At 47.6% G+C, this 23,205-nt stretch overlaps 1 protein-coding gene across 1 annotated transcript; it reads left to right on the plus strand.

The window, feature by feature from the left end:
* Window positions 1–4,645: 4,645 nt before the first annotated feature.
* Window positions 4,646–20,898, plus strand: PPIE (peptidylprolyl isomerase E). Its single transcript, XM_040469755.1, has 10 exons — window positions 4,646–4,715; window positions 5,647–5,745; window positions 7,235–7,278; window positions 7,729–7,755; window positions 8,900–8,981; window positions 9,507–9,607; window positions 12,157–12,280; window positions 16,443–16,628; window positions 17,508–17,650; window positions 17,831–20,898. The coding sequence occupies exons 1-10, from the start codon at window positions 4,685–4,687 to the stop codon at window positions 17,897–17,899; spliced, it is 906 nt and encodes a 301-aa protein (XP_040325689.1). The 5' UTR covers window positions 4,646–4,684; the 3' UTR covers window positions 17,900–20,898.
* Window positions 20,899–23,205: the final 2,307 nt, after the last annotated feature.

A 23,205-nucleotide genomic window follows, 5' to 3' on the forward strand; every position in this document is an offset into this window, starting at 1 on the left:
TCCCCTGCTCGAGTGCACTCTCTCTCTCTTTCTCAAAACAAACAAACAAACAAACAAACAAACAAACAAAAGAAGTTAGGCCATGTGAGATTGTATCTTCAGATGAAGTATTAGCAAACAACTCAGGAAGCAGGAAAGGTTTACTTTGAGGTAGACAATGTACAAGGGCTAAACAGGCCCTGTGAAAACTGACTCCATTCAAAGGCAAAGGTGAGCTTCTAAGGGCAACAGCCCGTTTCAGAAGGAAAAGTGATTGGTTGGTTCAAGTAAGTCTTTAGCTTGTCAGCACAAGATTGTTTGGTGTGGAATGGACCTGAGCCCCCATTCCATTTGTGACTTGTTGGAACTTTACTGACCCAAAAAGTCATCGGGTTGAGTCCAAATAGGACAGTTGAGACACAGATCACACGTATGGCAGGCTCATCACCAGGCTCTTCGTTTTGCTGATTCTGATTACTTCTCCCAGAAGCAGTTGCTTTGAGCCCTGACCAACGCCTTCTTGCCTTTTACTAGCAATATAGTCTCAGAGACATGCAGCAGGTAAGCCTATCTGCAGACGCTCAAGACTTAGCAAACATTTCCTTATCATCTCATTTCTACCACGAGGAACCCGAGCTACACAGCAGTTTAGTAGCCTCCCCTTGGTCACGCAGCTAGTCAGTGAGAGAGCCAGACATTGGTAGGTAAGTCAGTGGCTTATTTTTCACAGGAATCAATTTCCTGATGCCATTTTCCCCTGCAGGTGCTCATGTGGACCAAGCCTTCCTGGTCAGGCAGGTTGACCTCAGAATTGATACATTTAACCACTTTGTTCTACTGCTTCTAAGGAGGAGAGAGAGGGAAAGAGTGGGAGAGAGGAAGAAAGAAACCAAGAATATAGTATTGTTAAGAGCATGGACTCTAGTGCTAAATAGATCTACGTTAAAATCCCAGATTTGACTTACACCACTTACAACTTTCATGAACTAATTAAGTTACTTAGCTTTTCTAAGGCTCGGTTTTCTCATCTATAAAATGGGAAAAACAATACATACCTAAAATGGCACTCAGTTTAATCTCTTTCAGGTAATTTTTTTTAAGCATACCAATTTATGATCCATGACTGCCCCCTAGAGGTAAAATTAAAAATTTGCACTCTATAATTATGCTAAATACAATTCCTGGAAAGCTCTTTTCTTCCCAAACTGTCCAGCAAAAAAGCCAGTAGTGTCTGCAAATCAAATGGTCCAATAACCACTGGTTTGTGGTGTCTCTGATCTCCTTGAATTGCAATATCAGGCTTCTCCAAATGTAATCAGCAAGGCTTGTTGGGGCGCCTGGGGGGCTCAGTCGGTTAAGCGTCTGACTCTAGGTTTAGACTCAAGTCATGATCTTAGTTTCATGAGTTCAAACCCCGTGTCTGGCTCTGTGCTGGCAGCGTGGAGCCTGCTTGGGATTCTGTTTCTCCCTTCTCTCTGCCCCTCCCCTGCTCACGCTGCCTCTGTCTCTCTCAAAATAAATACATAAACAAAACAAAACGGAAGCAGCAAAGCTTGGCCAAGTTGGGTACTGCAGGGCACCAAGGCACCAGAGAAGTGTGACTCCCACGAAAAGTCAGTTACTCACTATCGACAGTAACAACAGCACACACAAGACATGAGGCAAACCCAGATATCTTTACAAATGAGTTTCTGACATTTCAAAGAAAAGGAAATTATCCCCGCCATACACAAACTACTTCGAATAACAATAAGAGGAAGGAAGGAAAAGACACCTGGATGGCTCATTGTATTAAGTGGCAACTCTTGGTTTCGGCTCAGGTCATCATCTGGTGGTTCGTGAGTTCGAGCCCATCTCATGGTTCGTGAGTTGGGCTCCATCGTAACAGTGCAGAGCCTGCTTGGGATTTTCTCTCTCTCTCTGCCCTTCCCACACACACTCGCTCACACTCTCTTTCAAAATAAATAAACTGAAAAAGAAAGAAAGAAAGAAAGAAAGAAAGAAAGAAAGAAAGAAAGAAAGAGAAGAAAGCTGACCAATTCATTTTATTAGGTTAAACTAAGTCCACAATCCTTTATCTTAAATTCTTTGGGGCTGGGGAGCTTAGAAAGATAGTGTAATATGTAAGTTGTGTATAACACCCCAGCAAAGTCTGAGCCAGCTCCCACAATCAAATATGTTAATATTTTTGCGGTATAACATACTAAGTGGGGTAAATAAATGCTATAAATCGGCTTGCATCAATTCAGATCCGGCTTTGCTGCCAACTGAGTTTGCTGAAAAAGTGCTCTCCCAAAAAAGACACCTATTGTTAGTTCTCAGAACTCTTTGAATTTTAGAATTGCAGGTAAAGATCATGGGCCTACTAAGGAATGAATGCCAAACAAACCTGGGATGCTAGTATGAGGAAAGAAAATTTAGCCCAAACTTGTTAATATATTTGCAAAACTCCTGAAGTAAAATGCTAGCATATAGAATCCAGCAGTGTATAAAACAAACAAACAAACAAGCATATAGCATGAGTCTTTTCTCTCACATTCCTTGACATCTACTTTCAAAATATATCCAGAATCCCACCACTTTTCACCGCCTCCACGGCTATTCCCCCTGGTCCACGCCACCATCTCTCAACTGCATTTCTTTTTTTTTTTTTTTTAATTTTTTTTTTTCAACGTTTATTTATTTTTGGGACAGAGAGAGACAGAGCATGAATGGGGGAGGGGCAGAGAGAGAGGGAGACACAGAATGGGAAACAGGCTCCAGGCTCTGAGCCATCAGCCCAGAGCCCGACGCGGGGCTCGAACTCACGGACCGCGAGATCATGACCTGGCTGAAGTCGGACGCTTAACCGACTGCGCCACCCAGGCGCCCCTCAACTGCATTTCTGTAACAGCCTGCTACCTGACCTCACTCGCCACAGAAGCCAGAACGGTGCCAGTGAAACATATCAGGTCTTGTCACTCCTCCAAGCAAACCGGGGGTGTCTTCCCATTTTATTCAGGATGAAAGTCAAGATTCTTACAATCACCTCCAAAGCGCCCACGTGATCTGACCTCCCGACGGTCTTTCCGGCCTCACCTCCTGCTGCTCTCCCTCAGCTCACACCACTTGAGCCACAATGGCCTTGGAGTTCCTTGAATGGGAGGGGAGACAGGGAGATGTGAGAGCAAGCCCCACGCTAAACACCACGGGGTCCCACTGCTCTTACCTGAAATTCACCAGTTTTTCACGAATAAACACTTCTCAATTTGTTATGTAGCTGAGACACAGGGGTGCAAGACCAACTGTGCCAGGTATTAGAGACAAAGATCAAATATATATACATATATATGTGTGTGTGTGTATGTGTGTATATACATATAGTTTTTTTTTTACATTTATTTATTTTTTGAGAGACATAGAGAGACAGAGCACAAGTTGGGGAGGGGCAGAGAGAGAAGGAGACGCAGAATCCGAAGCAGGCTCCAGGCTCTGAGCTGTCAGCACAGAGCCCGACATGGGGCTCAAACTCACAAACTGTGAGATCATGACCTGAACCGAAGTCGGATGCTCAACCGACTGAGCCACCCAGGCGCCCCTATATAGTTTCGTGGGGTTTTTTTCTAATTATACCACACCCACTTAAAGGATGCCTGGTCAGATTCTTCTTGAGAGTGACCTTGTTGGTCTGGAATAGTGACAGGTACCCGAGGAGATCCCATAATCAGATCTCACAGCCTCATTTCTACGATCACCTCCCTGGTTTGGCCTGAGACTGGTGAGGCCAATGGGCACAGGCCTTGGTGTCAAAGTGGGAGAGACAGACACACCTGACCACAGTTACAGGGTGTGGCCCAGTTGGCTTCTGGATTTGGCAGCTATGGCTTCTGTCTAAAGGGGCGGGGGCGGGTGTGAAGCTTAACAGGGACTGGTGGATGCCTCCAGATGGAGGAAAGAGAGAACGAGAAGAGAAGAGGCAGAGGTGGGGGAAAAGGGCATGTAGTAAGGGCCAGAACTGGTATGGAGGTTGGTGTTGACTTACGTCCAAGGCCCCTTGTCAAGGGCTCTAGGAGCCTTGTTAACTATCGGCAGCAGGGTTTAAGAAGGAGCTCTGGAGAGTTTAGATTTATTTTGAAGAAAGATCACCCTAGGAAAAAGCTGGAGGATGGAGTGGAGGTAAAAAGCCACCAACTCTGGGGCACCTGGGTGGTTCAATCGGTTAAGCAGTGGACTTCGGCTCAGGTCATGATCTCACCGTTAGTGAGTTCCAGCCCTGAGAGCCCCCCCCCCCCACCTGTGGACTCTGTGCTCGTGGCAGGGAGCCTCTCTCTCTCTCTCTCTCACAATAAATAAATAAATAAATAAATAAATAAATAAATAAATATTAAACAAAGATTTTTTAAAAATGGGTTTGTCTCGTGTCTCGTGTCTCGTGTCTATAGCAGGTTGTCCAAGGGCGAGGGTGGCCCATCGTTTACTGGCGGTTTTTTATTCGCAGAGCCGGAGGATTCCGCCGAGCTCGGTTTGCCCCAGTACCGAACACCTACCGCGCCGGGGCGCTGCAGCTCACTCACGGCAGGGCACCTCCCACCGCCCCGGACGCCTGACTGACAGCCAGGGGCGAGGTCTGTGAGCGCCTAGAGGCGGGGGCGGGCCCTGAGGGGCGGGGCCTTGCGGAAGGGGGCGGGCTGAACTCCGGCTTCCGGTGGGTGGGCGCGGGAGCAAGATGGCCACCACCAAGCGTGTGCTGTACGTGGGTGAGCAGGCCCGGAGTTAGGTGGAATCGGGGCGAACCCGCAGGGAGTGGGTCCTGGCGTAGGGCAGGACGCGTCTACGAACGCGGAGGGCAGCGAGCAGCTGTCTAGGTGGGATCGATGGCGGTACTGCTTTGCTTCAGGGAGTTAGCCCGAGACGTAACAGTCTTTCCCGCTCTCTTCCGGGACGGCTGAGCTCTAACAGGAACCCCTTCACCCACTGGACCCGGAGGATTGGTAGAGGAGTATTATGGGGCTCCAGATCCTCGCGCTCATTCATTTTATGGACACTCACTGCAGCTCTGGCTCAGTCCCGGCCCCTGCCCTAAAGGAAGGGGTTCCCTGACTAACCGGTAGCAGTGAGAGTAACCTCAGTAGCAAAGTTTGATGATGAGCGCTTTGTAGCCCAAGTAGGGGCAGTTGTGTTTACCGAAAGGGAGCAGCAAGAGCAAAACCCCGAAGATGTGAAAGAGACTTATACGTGGGACAAAGGGGTCATCTTGGGAGAAACCCAGGGAATTGAGGAAGCAAAGGGAAAGTTGGCGGGGCTCAGGTTATCAAGAGCCTTTTGTGTACGCCGCTAAGGAGTTTGTATTTTATCCTGAGGACAGTGGGAAATCTTTGAAGGAGTTTAAGCAGTGAAGTAATGGGTTAAAATCTGCATGATCCCAGGATCGCTCCAGTTGGCTGTGTGGAGGAGAGGGAGGGCAGTTAAGAAGCTATTGCAGTAATCCTGGCGCTAAGATGGGCGTCTGTGAGAAGGGTAAAGAGGTGTGTTTCCTTAAGGATGGATGAGGGAGCAAATGAGAAGGGTGGTACCCAAAGGACTGGATGGAACAACCCCTCTCCTTGGCTGTCGCATGCTAACTGGGCTGCAGGGACTTCTCAAGAGAATGGAAGACAGTGGTTCAGAAGGCACTTGGCTTCTTTGCAGGTGGCCTGGCAGAGGAAGTGGACGACAAAGTTCTTCATGCTGCTTTTATCCCATTTGGAGACATCACAGATATTCAGATTCCCCTGGATTATGAAACAGGTGAGTCCTTTTCATGTCTTTCATGTTCAGAATACTAAGAGGAAAAAATTCTAAATATGGTTGATATGTAGAAAAGTTCAAGAGGGTGCCTCAGTAGGGCAGCATGAGAGTGATCTTGATGGAGAAGGACTGTTCTGAGTCTTGTGGTTGTAAGCTGTAACATAACTTGCAGAGTCCCATCTGTTGAGTGTGAGATAACAAAATTTTCGATAGCCCAGTAGGAAGATAGATTTTGAGCTACAGGGCGATCAGACTTCTTTCAAACTACCTGCTGGGTACCCTACCTCCCCTGCTCCTTTCTTGGCAGCTGCACTGTTAATCAGGGCACCAGGGAAGCTCAGCCCCAACTGAGGGACTTTGGCCCCTGCTAACCTGGGGGAGTTTTCCTTCAATTGCTATCACAGGTACAGTGCAGTTTTTCTACTTTCCCTTTCTTGTCTTTTTTAAGATTGGAGTTTTAGGCCTAGATCAGTCATCGACCCTGCACGATTATTAGCAAGGTCTTTAAACACTCTGGTCTGGGATCTTTATCTGTAAAAATCAACATGGGCATACTTTGGAGATATTGCAGGTTTGGTTCCAAACCACTACAGTCAAACCAGTATCGCAATAAGATGCGTCAAGTTAATTTTTTGCTTTTCCATATAAAAGTTACATTAATCTATACTATAGTTATTAAGTGTGCAATAACATGTCTAAAAAAGCAATGTACCAGCTTAATTAAAACATACTTTATTGCTGAAAAATGCTAGCCATAACATGAACCTTCAGAGAGTTGTAATCACTAATCACAGATCACTATAACAAATATAATAATGATGAAAAAGCTTGAAATACTGTGAGAATTACCAAAATGCGACACAGACACAAAATGAGCAAATACTGTTGGGAAACTGGTGCTGACAGAATTGCTTGGTGCAGGGTTCCCTTCTCAGTTTGTAAAAGATTGTATCTATGAGACACAACAAAGCAAAGTGTAATAAAACCAGGTATACCTGTAAGGTTATAGTGGTTCTCTAAAGTTAGTTGGTTTAATTAAGTTGGCACTGTTGTGCTTGGTCAACATTTTTCTGAGGGTAAAGAGTGAGCATGCTAATCCAGGTTTTAAGATTCATGCTTTATGCACAGCTGATGCTCAAAATGTGTATTTGGGACCAATAATTGATAAGTTAAGTAACTTAATTTTTCTACTTGCCTTGTATGCAGAGGTTAAGGCTTTAATTTGGCTTTGGTAAGAATTGAATGCCTTAAAGATTAAAAGTACAGTTCATTCTTTAGCCATGTTTTCTAAAAGACAGAGTTCAATATTACTGGAAATATTGTTCAAACCAGGAAGAATCAAAGAAGGAGATTCTTTCTTACAAAATAGTGATTGGGTAGAATTTCCAGTGTTGGGATATGGCATGTGATTGACTTCCCTGTCCTTGTGACATTGCCCCCAGTGCTAATTACTTGTTTTTGTTTCCCCCTTTTTTTTTTTTCCTTTCAGAAAAGCACCGAGGATTTGCTTTTGTTGAATTTGAGTTGGCAGAGGTGAGAAAATTCTGTGTTACTTCTGTTTATTAGTCTTTGTTTTGTGTTAATGTTGTTACTGATTACAAAGGGAACCAGTCTCCATTTGGTTAGGTGTCTAGGCCTCTTGCTGAGGCTTCCATAGAGACATGAAGCGCTGCTTAATGGAAAGCTGCCCATCCGTTAGTAACATTTAGAGAGTTAACAACACAGACCTGCCCTTCTTGCTCTGCACAGCTCCTGCACCCCTGCTCACTGAGCATTCCTGCCTGGCCACACTGGTGATCATTTCTTAGGTCTTCCTCTAGATGGCAAATTGCTGAAGTGCTCTTTGTTAGACACACATACAACCAAGGCAGGAGGTATAAGATGTGACTTTTTCCTATTTTGTTTTAATTTTGTTTTTCTGCTGCCAAGTATGCGTTTAGACACCATAGGAAGCTAAACTTGTACCTTGTCTTTTCTCGGCAGGATGCCGCGGCAGCTATTGACAACATGGTATGGCTGAGAATCTTCATTCCTAACTGAAGTTGCTTTTTGGTGGTACAGAGAGTCCTTATGCCTAGATTGGTTTGCCTAACCTCCAAAGTTATAGGGTTGCACGGGGAAGTAAAAATTGTCATCGTGTGCAAATATTCGCTGTGAACTGATCACTTGTAAGATTGGTCCTTACTCAAACGGCCTTCCCCATTTACCAGTGATATAAATTCTAATCATCCTTATTGGCCAGTCTCTCACTGACTGCCCCATGTCTAGGATAATCGCAAACACTATGTAAGTTGGTTGCACGGTGAAATCACACGTTTTGCAAAAGAGGCAGAATTTCATGAAACATCGGACCAGTGACAAGTAAGAAGAGAAGTTCAGTAAGGGTAATGGCAGGGTGTGTTACTGCTGTGGAAGATTTGAATACCCTGGAGAAGACTTTGGGAATAATGATGAATCTCTAGAGTATTTGTGGCGTCTTTGTGATTTTCATATCAGATATGATGTGCAATAATGTCATATACTGTTGACAGAATTTGGTTGGAAAACCACTGCAAACTCATCAGCACCCGTTACGTCTTTGCTCTGCAAATTAGTACATAGTTAAACCTGAAATTTATAAGAAATTTATTTCCCTTACTTTTAGTTTCACCACAACAAAGTCCTGGTCCTTTTTTTTTTTTTTTTTTTTTACCCCCCTTCTCTTTTTACTCTGAATTTGTCTTCACTGCTCTAAATGGATTTATGATAAGTGACCTTTCCCAGTACTAGTTATCTTTGGATGATAAAGTTCTCCTTTACTCGTGTTCTGGTACCCACTCACAGAACATATTCCTTAGCCCTCAGAGATCATTTCTCACCATTTCAAAGCAGATCTTGACTTTTGAAGGTGAACCCAAGTACTTGGAAACTGCAATTACCCGTGTAATTCCAGAGCATTCTGGAGTTACTTTCAGGAGCACCCCCCGGGGGAGGGGGTGGAAATTGCAGCCCCTGGGCTGCTGTGTGGTAGGCACACAGCTTGTTGTTAGCGGTCAGGGATTCAGGGAGAATAAAGCATGAGCATGTCTCAGATGTATTAGAAGCAAACGCAAAGCTGTCTGACTCCCTTTTAACCTGACAAGAGTTTAAGCAGCTGGATTTTCGATCTTTTCAGAATGAATCTGAGCTCTTTGGACGGACAATTCGTGTCAATTTGGCAAAACCAATGAGGATCAAGGAAGGCTCTTCCAGACCAGGTGAGCAGGGACAACCACAGATTCCACATCACATCCTCCAGTGTGGCCTTAGTCACATTTTTATTCCTGTTTACTTGGAAGTAGGCACTGAATGCCGCTCCAGATGGATAGTAGAGGAGGGTTCACGTTGGCCAAGGGCATGCGCCGCCTTTGTGGGGAATGAAAAGAGTTTGAGCTTCTCAGAGTGATTGTCTGTATTATAAGAGAAACCCTGCCTGATCTCTTCTCTTCCCCAGTTTCTTGGCACTTCGCTCATCAAGGCTGGAACTGGCAAGGCTGTGCCTTCACCCTTGATGTCGTTTTTTTTACTTAATTCTTGATGTTTTTTTTTTTACTTAGCCTCGTACGAGCTGGACTTCAGGGCGGACATTCCCATTGGGAACTTTCCTTACCCTTGGGAGTTCCTCAGCAGAAGTGTCTGGCTCCGAGGGCCATGGAGTATGTTCCACTTTGCCGACCAAAACAGCTAGTGAGCAGCTGGCCGTTAGCTTGAATTTCTTAGCATTTGTTCGATTCTTCTTTCAGTGTGGTCAGATGATGACTGGTTGAAGAAGTTCTCCGGGAAGACTCTCGAAGAGAATAAAGAGGAAGAAGGGTCAGAGCCTCCCAAAGCGGAGACCCAGGAGGTGAGAGTGAAGGCGTGCGCTTCTATAGGAAACTTTTTTTTTTTTTTTAAGTTTTTATGGAAATTTGCAAATATATACACAAAAGCAGAGAGAATGAAAAGCAGACCCTTAGTGTTGTGATGAAGGTGGTGTTGAGTGAGTGAGTGAGAGGCTGTAGTTCTTTTAGCCTTGTGCCCTGTGTCATAATGAGCTGCTCCGGTCTGCCTAGTCCCGTGTTGGGATTGTCTACTGACGAGGAGGAAGCCTGAGGTGAGGAAAGTGAACGAGTGGTCTTCTTCACCCCTCCTGCCCAGTCCCTCCTTCACTGAAGTGCTTTACAGAGGCTCACTGTCTCCCTGTCGCTGCCCTGATTCAGAGGAGGCAGGCCAGGGTGGTGCCACCTTCCCTCAGTCTGCACACAGGTTCGAGGCTCTCCCTTCCCAGGAGGAGCCTGCCAGCACTCCCTCCTGACTCTGAGCATCCCTCCCTGGCTGGCTCCCCGGGCTTCCCCTTTCTTCCTTGTGACTGTTGTTCTGTGGATTTCATTCTTGGCTCATGGTGTCTGTCTCCCTCTCTCCATCTCCCCTCCTCTCCTTGGTTGAAATTTTTTGTTTTTAATGTTTATTTTTTGAAAGAGAGAGAGAGAGAGAGCACAAGCGGGGGAGGAGCAGAGAGAGGGGGAGACACAGAATCCGAAGCAGGCTCCAGGCTCTCAGCTGTCAACCCAAAGCCCGACGCAGGGCTCGAACTCCTAGATCACGAGATCATGACCTGAGCTAAAGTCAGACGCTTAACTGACTGAGCCCCCCGGGCACCCCAGCAGTCACTGATTTTTTTTTGCAGCCTCTCCCATGCTGTTACCTTTCCTGGCCTCTGTTTCTAGTGTCCAGCTTTCAGATCTTTCGGCTGCAAGTCTCACAGGCAGCTTAGAGTTGCCCAGCACGAGTGCCCTCCTCTCTCTAATCTTGCTCTCCATCTTGTCAATTTGCCACCATCCAGCCACACACACACCGACCCAAGCCAGAAATTTGGTTGCAAAGCAGAGCACACATGGCCTTCACAGTCCAAGGAGTAACCTTAGACCCCCCTCTTTAGAACGGCCAGCACATCATCAAATGCTGCCAAGTGTTCTCAGACTTTCCTGAGTCCCCCTCCTTGGTTTGTCCCATTGCCCCAGTTAGCCTCTCCTTGTGCAGATAATTGCAGAAGCTCCCTAACTAGTCTTCTGGCTGCTGACCTCTCTCTAGTCCTTCATTGAGACAGACGGAATGACCTGTTTAAAGCACAGACTGAGTCGGAATCTGTGACTCCCTCTCTGCCGCTCCCCCACTCATGCTCTGCCTCTCAAGAAACAAATAAACATTAAAAAAAATTATAAAAAATCAATAAATAAAGCACAGACTGAGCCCCTGATTCCTGCTAAGAATTCTTCAGTGGCTCCCATTGCCTGTCCTGAGGAAGAAAGTAGGGGTGTGCTCCCCAGTTCCTGTCCTCCCACCTCACCATCTGTCTCCCTTCCACTCTCCCGCTCCGGTCCCCACTTCAAGCTCAGGAAAACCAGTCTCTGTTTCGCTGTACGTCTTTGCTTTTGTGCAGGCTACTCCGGTGTTTCTTGCCTGTCCCTTTCTAGGCAGTAATTCTGTGAGTGTAGGGGCCTGGTATTAAGTATCTTATTAATTGAAAAGTGAGGTGGGTGAATGTGGTTAAGAGCCCGGGATCAGGGGTGGGGTGGGATGATTTAGGCCTGAATTGCGGCTTCACCATTTAACCACTTCTCTGACCTTGGGCAAGTTACTGAACTTCATTGTACCTCAGTTTCCCCACCTCTAAAATGGGGATAAATAGCAGCACTGATTGATCTTTAGGGTGGTTGTAAAGACTTGATGAGCTAGTATATGTATCCTTCAGAGAATAGTACCCCGTACTTGGCAAGTGCTGTGTGAACATTTGCCGCTGTTGTTGCTAGTGGCAAATAATAGTAATAGTATCCTCAGTGCCAGCGGGCGACCTCAGCGCACTGCTTGACTTTTCTCTTTGGAACACGTGTGACCCCAGCAAATGTCTCCTTATCCTCTTCTTAGCCTTGTCTCCTTGGAGTGTAAATCAAGGCCCCTGCCTCCCCCATTGTCTTCTGAGCACACCAGAGGGCTGCCCTCCCGGCTTCCGTTGTAGCCAGCCTGTGGGTGCACAGGACTGAGCATAGAAGGGAGGAGGTGGCATCTTATTTAATTGGAGTGAGGTGGGTTTGAACGTGTTGAGAGCTACCTTCTGTGGGCCAAAAAAGTGTTCTGTGACCACAGGGCAGAGCTGGCGTGTCTGAGGGTAAGTGTGATAAGGTAATGAGCCTGCGGGGTGGGGCTCAGGTTAGCTGGTGCTGAGGTGTCCTGTCACTGGGTGTCCAGCCGGGGGCTGCGGCCGTGGCCTTCCCTTTCATGGCCCAGGGCCTTCCCTGCCAGCATCTTGCTACAGCCCGCTCGTGGCTGTTGGGTTCTTGGTGCATATTCAGAATATTTGCTCTCCTACTTGGGGGTTAGAGTTCTCCCCAACTTAATGATTTCTCCTGCACCCAGGGAAAGCCTGCTGCAAAAAAGGCCCGATCAAATCCTCAGGTGTACATGGACATCAAGATTGGGAACAAGCCAGCCGGTCGCATCCAGATGCTCCTGCGTTCAGACGTTGTCCCCATGACGGCAGGTGAGTGGGACTTCGGGCAGGATGCCGGTGGCTGAGCAGTGGCCTTCCCAAGGTCCTCACTGCCACAGTTCTTGTGCCCTTGACACTGTCTCTGACCTGAGTTGACTTGAGGCATCTCAGATCCTGGGATCTAGGAACAAAAGAGTCGAAGCAGGCACTTTTGAAGCTTTATAGGTGCTGGTTTACTATTTTTTAACAGTAATTGTTTTGTTTTGTTTTGTTTTGTTTTGTTTTGTTTTGTTTTGTTTTTAACACAAGTAAACATGTATCCATGCTCAAAACAAAACAAAAAAACAAGTACATACACACATACTGCAACAATACTGAAGGCAGTAAGTTGAAAACTTAAATCTTTTTCCCTCTCTCCACATCCAGTTTTACTCTCCAGAACTAACTACTGTTAACGAACAGTTTCTTGAGTTTCTCGTGTAAATATTGACTTCTATTTATTCTTTTTTTATATCTAGTTTCATTATGTAGGCGTCAGTTTCACAAAGTTTGTCATGAAAAACCTCACTCCCCTGGTACTGTGCCCCTGCCCTGGGCACCTCCCCCCACCCCAGCCCCCCCCCAACATCTGCTGCTCCCCAGAGGCAGCCAGTTTCAACTCTTAGCTGGTTCTTTTGGTTTTTGTATTAGTAGATGAGAGATTTTTTTTTTTAATGTTTTTATTTATTTTTGAGACAGAGAAAGACAGAGCGTGAGCAGGGGAGGGGCAGAGAGAGGAGAGGGAGACACAGAATCTGAAGCAGGCTCCAGGCTCTGAGATGTCCGCACAGAGCCCGATGCGGGGCTTGAACTCACGGACTGGAGATCATGACCTGAGCCGAAGTCGGACGCTTACCCGGCTGAGCTACCCAGGTGCCCCAGTAGATGAGAGATTTGTATTGCTGCTCCCTGTTTTTTCATTTTAGACCTCTGTTGGCTCTTCCACTTCAGGAGATAAGGAATCAGCTTTTTAAATCCCTTTCCCTGCCCCGTTATCTTCCTGACATATCTAGCTGCCATAAGCTTGGTTAAGTTGGAGGTTATTTTAACTATTTAACATCATACTATAGTAATTGCCATTCACACACAGCATTGTGTTTTCCTGGGATCTGTAATTGTCTTGTTTTCACGCGAGCTCAGTCTATGCATTTATTCCTGATGCTCTCCCCAATTCTGCTGCCTGCGTAAATATCTCCTCATGTTCACACACACCGGATATTCTGTCGCTTTCCTCTCCTGTACAAGTCCTCCTTAGAGCCTTCTGACTCTCTTTAGCCTGGGCCATTGCTTTCCCAGCCTGCTGCACAGCTAGCGTCACGGGGTCTCCTGTGTTCTCTGCTGTCTTCTTTTTTGGTGTATTCCCTCATTTTAGTAGAAGACATGCTTCTGTAGCATCTGCAGGGAAGAGCTTGGGAGGTAAGTTTTTTGAGACTGAAATCTAAACATAAGCACCTTCTCACTTGACTGATAGGGTACAGAATTCTAGAGGAGTCTAAGGTCATTCTGATTCTTGGTCCTTTATATAAAGCCCTTTCTTTCTCTCTAGTGCTGAGCTATCCCATACAGTAGCCACTAGGCACATGTCACTGTTTAAATAAGAATAAAATTAATTTCCTCAGTTACACTAGTCAAGTGCTTTTCTTTTTCTTTTTTCTTTCTTTTTTTTAATATTTGTTTTAATATTTGTTAATTTTTTTTAATATTTGTTAATATTTTTTTAATATTTGTTTATTTCTGAGAGAGAGGGAGACAGTGTCAGCTGAGGAGGTGGGCAGAGAGAGAGGGAGACACAGAATCAGAAGCAGGCTCCAGGCTGTCAGCACAGAGCCTGACGTGGGGCTTGAACCCACAAACCGTGAGATCTGAGCTGAAGTCAGACGCTTAACCAACTGAGCCACCCAGGTGCCCTCCAAGTGCTTTTTTTTTTTAATTGTTTTTTTAATGTTTATTTGTTTTTGAGAAAGAGAGACAGAGTGTGAGCGAGGGAGGAGCAGAGAGAGCGGAGACACAGAATCCAAAGCAGGCTCCAGGTTCTGAGCTGTCAGCACAGAGCCCAACACGGGGCTTGAACTCACAAAACGAGAGATCATGACCTGAGCCAAAGTCAGATGCTTAACAGACTGAGCCACCCAAGTGCCCCTACACTAGCCAAGTGCTTAAGAGCTGTTAGATAGCCCTGGCCTAGAGGCCCTTAGGGTGTCTGTGTGGTTCTGAAACCATGTGCCTTTGGATAGATCTTACATCCATCATGCTAGATATTCAGTGGGGGACCTACTATATTAGTTTTCTGTTGCTTTTGTCACTGATTACCACAAACTTAGTGGCTTTCAGCAACACAAATTTATTATCTCCCATCTGGAGGCCAGGTCACTCCCTTACTGGAAGCCCTACAGGAGTATGTTTACAGGGGCATTCAGGTCAGCAGAATTCAGTTTCCTGCATGTGTAGGACTGAGGTATCCCATCCTTGCTGCTGTCAACTGAAAGCTATTCCCAGTTTCTGAAAGCTCGCCACTTCCCTTCCTCCATTTTCAGAGCCAACAGTGGTGATCCAGTCCCTCTCACATTTTGAATCTCTTAGCCAGGAAAAGTTCCCCTGTTACAAGTTCATGATTCTGTTAGGCCCCTCTGGATAATTGGGGCTGCTTTCCCCACTCGAGGTCCATCCATAACCCTAATCACATCTGCAAAGGCTCTGTTACTATATCATGTTCTCAGGTTCCAGGGACTGGTATGGATGTCTTTAGAGAGATGTTTCTCCTGTGTACCACACCCACAGGACAGTGTTTTATCCTCTGGTTGGGGAAATTTCTTTCAATTATTTCTTCACTTTTGTCCCCTCTGATTTCTCTCTTCTCTCCTTTAGGAACCTTCCTAAGTGTCTTTTTTTTTTTTTTTTTTTTTAATGGCGTTCTGTGCTTATTTCACAGAGGTGATAATTTATCTTTCTGGGGATATTACTAAAGTTTTGTCTTCCTGTGGCTTATGTTTCAAGTCCCTTTTTCCTGAGTTGTTATGTGTTGCTTTCTTTTTGGTCTGTTTGTTTTGGTCTTTGCTTTTCACGTTAGATGCCTTCCTCATCTTTAAGAATGGGGCCCTAACAGTCTGCCCGGAAACTTCCTAGGCATCAGTAAGGCTTGCTGGCTGGGGCTTTTCGCCTGTGGGATGAGTCGGTTGGGGTCTTTCTCTGTCAGACCCCGGATGTTCGTTCCCTGACTTCTGTTCTCTTTGACAGCACAGAGTCCTCTGAGAAGAGTCTAGTCTCCTGCTAGAGGCTCTTACATCTAGCTAGCTGTTTGCCATCTTGGTCGGGAGAGACGGGGGCAGTATGTAAACTTTCACTTAATCTCCATTTGTCATTACAGTACCTCTGCCCTCGGCTACATGTAGTATAGCCAGTCCAGAGACCCTCTGCCTTAACCTACCAGAGAGAGTAGACCTCCAGCCAGCTACTGGGGAGGAAGTGGTTAGCTACTTTCTTAACAGGCTTTCAGCCAGCTTTCCTGTTTTCAGAACCACCTTTACCCTGTACCTGAGCTTTTGGCATTTCTGCAACATAAAGCGAGTTGCTTCTTGGCTCTTCTGACTTAAGATCCAGCTTTCCTTTTTTTTTTCTTTTTTTGAATGTTTCAAATTTTTATTTAAATTCTAGTTAATTAACATATAATATTAGTTTCAGGAGAACTTAGGGATTCATCGCTTAGGGTTTGCCTCACTCTTTTTTTTCTCCTTCCCCTGTGTTCATCTGTTTTGTTTATTTTTCTTTTCTTTCTTTTTTTTTTTTTTTTTTTTTGAGAGAGAGAACGTGCAAGCAGGGGAGAGGGGCAGACAGAGAGAAGAGAGAGAATCTTAAGCAGGCCCCATGCTCAGCATCATGGTTTTCCCAATGCCGCCCACCAGCTCCTAACCCCGCATTCCAATCCTGAGACAGGAGAAGGTGGCGCAGAGCTCCCCGGCCACCATGCCCACTGCACAGCCCATCACAAAGCACATCTTCATGTGGTCAAAGCAGCTCAGCTGGGACTGTCTATAGGGCTCTATGGCCACCTGCATTTCATTCTTGGCTTCGGTCACTCACTTCTGTGTCTCACGTGGAATGCAAGGCGAGGTGTGCCCAAAGCCTGAGGAACTGCTCTAGTTTTTAACCTCAGCATCTTTTCCTTTCTCCCCACCAGAGAATTTCCGATGCCTGTGCACCCATGAGAAGGGCTTCGGCTTTAAGGGAAGTAGCTTTCACCGCATCATCCCCCAGTTCATGTGCCAGGGCGGCGATTTCACGAACCACAATGGCACTGGGGGCAAGTCCATCTACGGGAAGAAATTCGATGATGAGAACTTTATCCTCAAACACACGGGACCAGGTGGGACCCGATCGGGGCGTGGTGGAGTGTGGGGCCAGGCCAGTGGCTTTGTGGATGGAACAGCGGGCTGTGGTTCGGGCGGAGGGCTCAGGTCTGTAGGCGAACTGGTCGATGATCCAGCACCTGCATGTGGCCTGGCTGGTGTCGGGGAAGCGGCTTCCATTCACACACTGCCCATCCTCCCTGGGGCCCGCCATGTGAGGTCTCTTAGTTCCTGAGCCTGGCTGCCCCATCTCTGTTAGGTGTTCCTCTCTCTCTTAGTGGTTGGTCCTCCAGCAACTGGAGAAAAACTACTATACTGAATGGTCATCTTGAAACTTACGACCACACTTCTTCAGGGGCCCCTGGCAGCGTTACTAGAGTCCCCTAGTTACTAATGCTCAGTCCCAGTCAGAGATGACGGTTCCTCCCTTCGCTCCCGAAACCTCCATGTCACCCTCCAAGCATGACCTCCTGCGTCTCCTGACACGGGCCCGCTCTGCCTTCCCTCAGGGCAGGGCACGAGCTGTGGTCCAGACCCCATCCTTGCTCCCCTACCTGGGAACCTGGCTCCTGTGGTTGTCCCTCTGCTGCCTTGTGTAACCCACACCCTCTGCCCCGCTGGATCAGCCCGTCTGTGTAAAAGCATATGGTATCTGTGTTTTAAAAAACTCCTTTGACTTGTGTCCCTGTTAGCTATCTTCCATGCCTCTCAATCCCCTTGAGTAAAACTTCTTGAAAAAGTTGTGTAGACTCCCTGCCTTTTGTTCTCTCTATGCCCCTTCAGCCAGACTTCTAGCCCCACCTTTACTGAAACCACCCTTCCCACAATGCCAAGAGCATCCATCTTGCCAGGAGCCAGGGGAGAAGGAGCTCACGTGCTTGTTCTCTCTCCCCCAGGCCTGCTCTCCATGGCCAACTCCGGCCCAAACACCAACGGCTCCCAGTTCTTCCTGACGTGTGACAAGACGGATTGGCTGGATGGCAAGCACGTGGTGTTCGGGGAGGTCACAGAAGGCCTGGATGTCTTGCGGCAGATTGAGGTGGGTGGCTTCCCCGGGCCCTGGGTGCATAGCCCTGCGGGAGAGCTGGAGAGGGGCCACGGCTGCTCCCAGGAAGGGCTGCTTCTGCTCAGGCAGGGTGGGCAGATGGGGAGGGTATCCCTAAGCCAGTCCTTACTCTCCACCCTCCCGTGTTTCTCCCCCTTTTCTGTCCCCACAAAGGCCCAGGGCAGCAAGGATGGGAAGCCAAAGCAGAAGGTAATCATTGCCGACTGTGGGGAGTACGTGTGAGTCCACAAAGTCTTGGCACTGCCCCTGCATATCCAGGAGCTGTCAGCCTGGGAACCAGCACCTGAGGGTGTCTGTCCCCTTTGTGGCAAGCAGGGGTTTGTGTCGTGGCCCTTCTTGGACTCAGCTCAGAGCAACTCTTCTGCAGGTACGGCCTGGACTCCCTCTGGCTCTTTCCCAGGCGTGGCCGTGGGCCTGGGAGCTGGCACAGGGGCCGCCTTCCCCACTGTGGACAGGCTGTGCGTGCTCTTTTCCGGCCTTTGCTGCCACGGCTTCTCCTTGGCCCGCCAGTGTGGCTCCTGGACGTTTCTTCTAGTAAAATAAATCCTAGTTCCTGTACTGCCGAGTCCAGCTAGTTCCTAGCAGTTGTCAGAGATTATGTCTGTGGCTAAGCTGTCCTGCTGAATTAGGCTGGCAAAGGGATGGGGCATAGCTTTTCTCTACTCCCTTGGATAGTTCCCTGAGATGCCAAGTAATAGATCTTCAAGCCAGGTTCCCTTGTCAGATCATTGTCAGGACGGTGGAAATCAAAGATAGTGGAGAAATTTGTCTTCTGCTGCCTGTGCTCCTAAACTCATGCTGGCTAGTCTTGTAGGCAGCAAGCGTAGTTACAACTCTCAGCGATTCATGTGTTTATTTCTTCATATTCACTCTACAGATATTAAGTAAGCTCTGTGCCCAGCATAGGGCTTGAACTCACAACCCAGAGGTCAGGAGCCACATGCTGTACTGACTGAGCCAGCCAGGTGCTCCCATTCTACAGAATTTTTCACACAATATTTTATAACTCAAAATGCCTTCTCTGTGCCACGTACTATGCTTATTTGTCCGGAGACAAGATGTCACCCAGCTACCTGGGTCTAACCAACCTGCTGCCTTTTTTGTGAATAAAGTTATTGGAACACAGCCACATCCATTTGTTTACATATTCTCTATGGCTGCTTCCTTATCACAGTGACAGAGCTGAGTAGTTGGTGACAGATACTATATGGTCCCCATGTTAAAGCTCTCCAGAGAAACAACCAATAGGATGTGTGTGGACATGTGTATATATAGAGAGAGAGATTTATTTTAAGGACTTGGCTCCGTGATCGTGGAGCTTGCAAGTCAGAACTCTGCCAGGCAGGCAAGCAGGCTGGGACCCAGGGAGGAGTTGATGTTGCAGGTCAAGTCTGAAGGGCTCTCTAGAGGCAGAATTCTTCCTCCCTCTGGCAAGCTCAGTCTTAAAGGCCTTCGACTGATTGGATGAGGCCCACCCACATTTTGGAGAGTAATGTGCTCTACTTCCAGCCTGTTGCTTTAAATGTTAATCACATCTGAGAAGTACCTTCACAGCAGCATCTGGACTGGTGTTTGACAAAAAACTGGCCGTGGTGGCCCAGCCAGGTTGACACACAAAACTAACCAACACAGCCTCAAAGCCTAAAATATTTATGACATGAACCTTTGCAGAAAGTTTGCTGATGGCTTAAACAAATGGTCCCACCCCATGCTGAGCTCACAGTCTGGTCCTCCTAATGCAGCCACTGCTTGGAGCTCAAGCTTCTCTCTCCGTGCTCAGCCAGGTGGCTTTCAAGCATCCCTCACCTGCTGAAGGCCTGAGCAGAGACGAGCTCTGTGGCCACTAGGCACCTCTCTGGTTGGGTTGCTAGGACCATTCAGAATCCATGGGGCTGGGCTTTTTGATGTTAAGATCTGGACGAGCCTGGTGCCTCCTGGCCCTGGTGACCCCAGGATAGCTCCTGTGAGGGATGTTGGCTGGGCTCCTACTTGGGGTTTCTGTCTTCCTTGTGGCTAGGATGTACCACATGGTTACCCTTGACCCTACAGAGCTCCCCAAAGAGACCTTCCCTCGAAGCACAGGCCCCCACTCTGAGGGCAGACTATGGCCATCACAGGTCAGCCACCAGGAAAGGATGTGTATAAAAGGGTATAGCACAGCCGCCTCCCAAGAGGGGACTGACTCCTATGATGACCTTGTTGCTTTCTCTTGTTCCTTGGTAGCACCCACTGGGTGCCAGTGCCCCTCCCAGTGTGCTACGGACCATCTGCAGGTGTTATCCCTGTATCCACAGCAGAACCCTATACAGAGGTAAACCAAGGCCTGGGTGACATGGCTACAAAGTCCCAGAACATGGTAGAGCAGGATAGGAAGCTCAGCCTGCCTCCCCCTAGTTAGGTGGGGTCCTGGGAGGTTTATTGGGCTCTAGCCTTGGCCTATGGCAGGGGGCCCAAGGCCCTCAGGGAGACACATAGTCCCTATAGTTGGCCTGGACCCTTTGGGGAGACCTAAGGAAACAGGGTTCTTCCCTGCCAGACGGGAGGTGCCCCAGAGCCTGGGGAGCAGTGGCCTGGCTACCTGATCAGCTCCTCACAGCGTACTACCAAACCTGTTACTTGGGAAGGCTCTGGTCCTTCGGAAGTGTACCCAAGGGTGTCTGAGGTAGCTTCCTGGTCTGCACGTGCATTGCCTCAGCCCCAGCACCTCAAACAGGGCTGGGTTTTGCCAGTGCACTGACTCCTTCAGGTTGTGGCCCCAGGGTTGGTCCCGTGGCTGCTGGAGTTTCCTCTTTGACAGCACCTCAGCCCTCGGATGTGGCTGGCCGTGATGTCACAGTCCCAAAAGCCTGCAGCAGCACTCCAGGAAGGGATTTGGGACCTACTTTTTAGTTGTGAACACAGTCTTGTAGGCTGCGGGTGTTAAAAACCAAGAAAGCCATGTTTTCAAAAAATATTAACAGGAAAATTTCTACTACATAATAAAGTGGGAAAAGCAGATTTCAAAGCAATTTATATGATATGGTGTGATCCCAATTTTGTAAAAATACCTATCTATAACATGTAAACATCTAAACGTGTATCCTAAGGAAAAAGCCTAGAAACAAATTCACTAAAATACTGTTTATGAATCATACAACTGTGACAATTTCAGATTTTTTTTTCCAATTTGTCCTCCAAAACTGCATTACTTTTGTAATAAATGAAAAACCTGTTTTTTAAAAGGTGGGTTGAGTGCTTTGTACCTTTAAGCAGGCTGGTGGGATCCCCTTGCCCCTGGGAACATGGGAAAAAGGTTCACAGCCTTGGCCGTAACCAGGCACTTTCCTCAGGCCTTGAAAGCAAGTGGGAACACAAAGTCCTCCCTCCAGAGACTGCAGGGTGTAGATTTTCAGGAGAAAGCACAGCTCTGAAATAAGTACACCATCACCTGCAGAACACATTCTGGACAAGCACAGAAAGGGCTCAGCAGATCCTTTTGTAAGGTCAACAGGTACCAGTTGCTAAGTGTTTTTATGGCAGACATTGTCCTAAATGTGTATGTACATATCTGATCTTTCCAATAGCCTTGGAAGGAAAGAGCCAATATCCTACCCTACCATAGAAAAGGACGCAAGATTCACATCCATTTGGCTCCACAATGCTGTACTCTTGCTATGCTGCCTCTGTTCCTTTGGGAATTTTCCAGGACAGGTTACCTCCCCACCTGAGAAAACCATGAACACAGATGTTGTAATAACTTGGCCTCCAGGCCAGCATTGCACTGCCAAAGCCAAGGCTGCTCTGCATGTGTCCTCAGCCTTTTCCCACATGCCCTCCCTTCTGGCAACAGTCCTTGATTCCTCGTTGTCAGTGGGCCTGACCAACCACCCATATGTATCCTTCGGGTCCCGTGCAACCAGCTAAACCAGCCATGCCCTGAGCAAGAGAAAGGGAAATGGTGGCATCTGTGCTGTGTATCTGCCAGCCTGGGCCACCCCCCGCAGCTGCTGTGCTTGGCTCAGCAAACGGATAACTGGAAATCTAACACATGCGATAAATGCATGCAGTATCATGCAATAAACAGGGCATAAAATGCAGGAGCTTTGTGTCCATTCACAATGGTTTCACTGCTCAGGGCTTTCTCCATTTGATCTCATTTGCCTGAATGGCAGAAGTTGCTGGAAGTCTGACCCAGGAAGGCAGGCAGAGGCTTCCTGTTTTTCAGTTGTGCATGAAAAAGGAAGATTACAACCTCCAGTCATTCCTGCTGTGCCCAGCCGGACAGGTAAGGTATATATATCCCTGTCTATAAATCTTTGGGTGATTTGACAGACATTCCTGGTGTACCCCTAATTGTGTTGGGCTATTGGCTGGGCACACAAGATGCGAGAGTGAAGTAAAGAATTGTCAAAATAATTGGCTAATTTTAAACTTACATTTGCCTAAAAGGTCATCTTTGATGTTAGGAAGATGGAAGTGTTAGATTAGGACTAGAATGGCAAACGGTTCTATATTTTATACCAGCTCTGATCTGTGACCACCACCTGAGCCCCCAGTTCAAGGTTGTGAGGCAGCATCTGGGCTCAGCGTGAGAAAGGGTTAGCAGACAAGATTTCCAGCCGAATGCCTTCATGTACACATGGGAAAATGAGACCCAGAGGAGGAAACCATCTACCCGGTCAGCTCTCTTAACATCTAGGCCAGAGTTTAGATCCTTAACTGATGGGGAACTTTCCACCTTGCAGACAGTCTGGACCTGCTCTCTATCCCAGGGTCTCTTTCTCTGTATTTGCTCCACAGTCCCTTCCAGGTCCCCGTGGAGGGGCTGCTGTCCTGCAGCAGGGCCCCTGGCCTCCACACCTGCTGCCAGGCCTGATGTCTGGGGCCCCTCCTCAGGGTGCAGAGTGATGGCAGAGATGCGTGTCTTTGGGCACAGGGGTGGTTCTGCCTTGGCTGGGCTGTGCCTGTGGGTTGGGCGGGCCCAGGATCTGCTTTTAATGACAGTATTTCAGGGCTCGGGCAGCTGGACTCTGTCTGCTCCAGCAGGTAAATTACAGGCTTAGCAAGTCAGAAATCAAATAAACACTCCAACTGCCTGTGGCGGCTGCTCCGAGGAGAACAGTGGTTTCCGGGAACCTTCACCCAGGTCAGCCTAATTACTGCCTGTCACTCCCGTGGGACAGGGACCTTTTCTTTTGTCCACAGGCCTAGAGAGACAGGACAGCACTCCTGGGCACACAGGGTGATGCAGATTATGGTGACCAGCCTGATTTTGACAACTGGACATAAGCAGGTGCTGAGAAAACCCTGCCCTTGCCCCACACCTGGCCCCAGGCTGCCCAGTGTCCCAGATGCACTGCAGTGGGTGAAATGGATTGCTCCTTATGGCAGAAGATGGCAAACAGTGGAGTTCTAATACCAATCATTCTGAAATTCTATCCAGATTTGGAAGCAAAAAAAAAATCAAGATTATTGATGTTTGCCATGCCAAAGGGAAAGGGTAGTCATGTCGTCTGTTCTCAGCATCGTCATCCTGAGCCACCCAATTT

This window comes from Herpailurus yagouaroundi, unplaced genomic scaffold (assembly GCF_014898765.1).
Source record: "Herpailurus yagouaroundi ecotype Mexico unplaced genomic scaffold, PumYag 77, whole genome shotgun sequence".
NCBI classification, from domain to species: domain Eukaryota; kingdom Metazoa; phylum Chordata; class Mammalia; order Carnivora; family Felidae; genus Herpailurus; species Herpailurus yagouaroundi.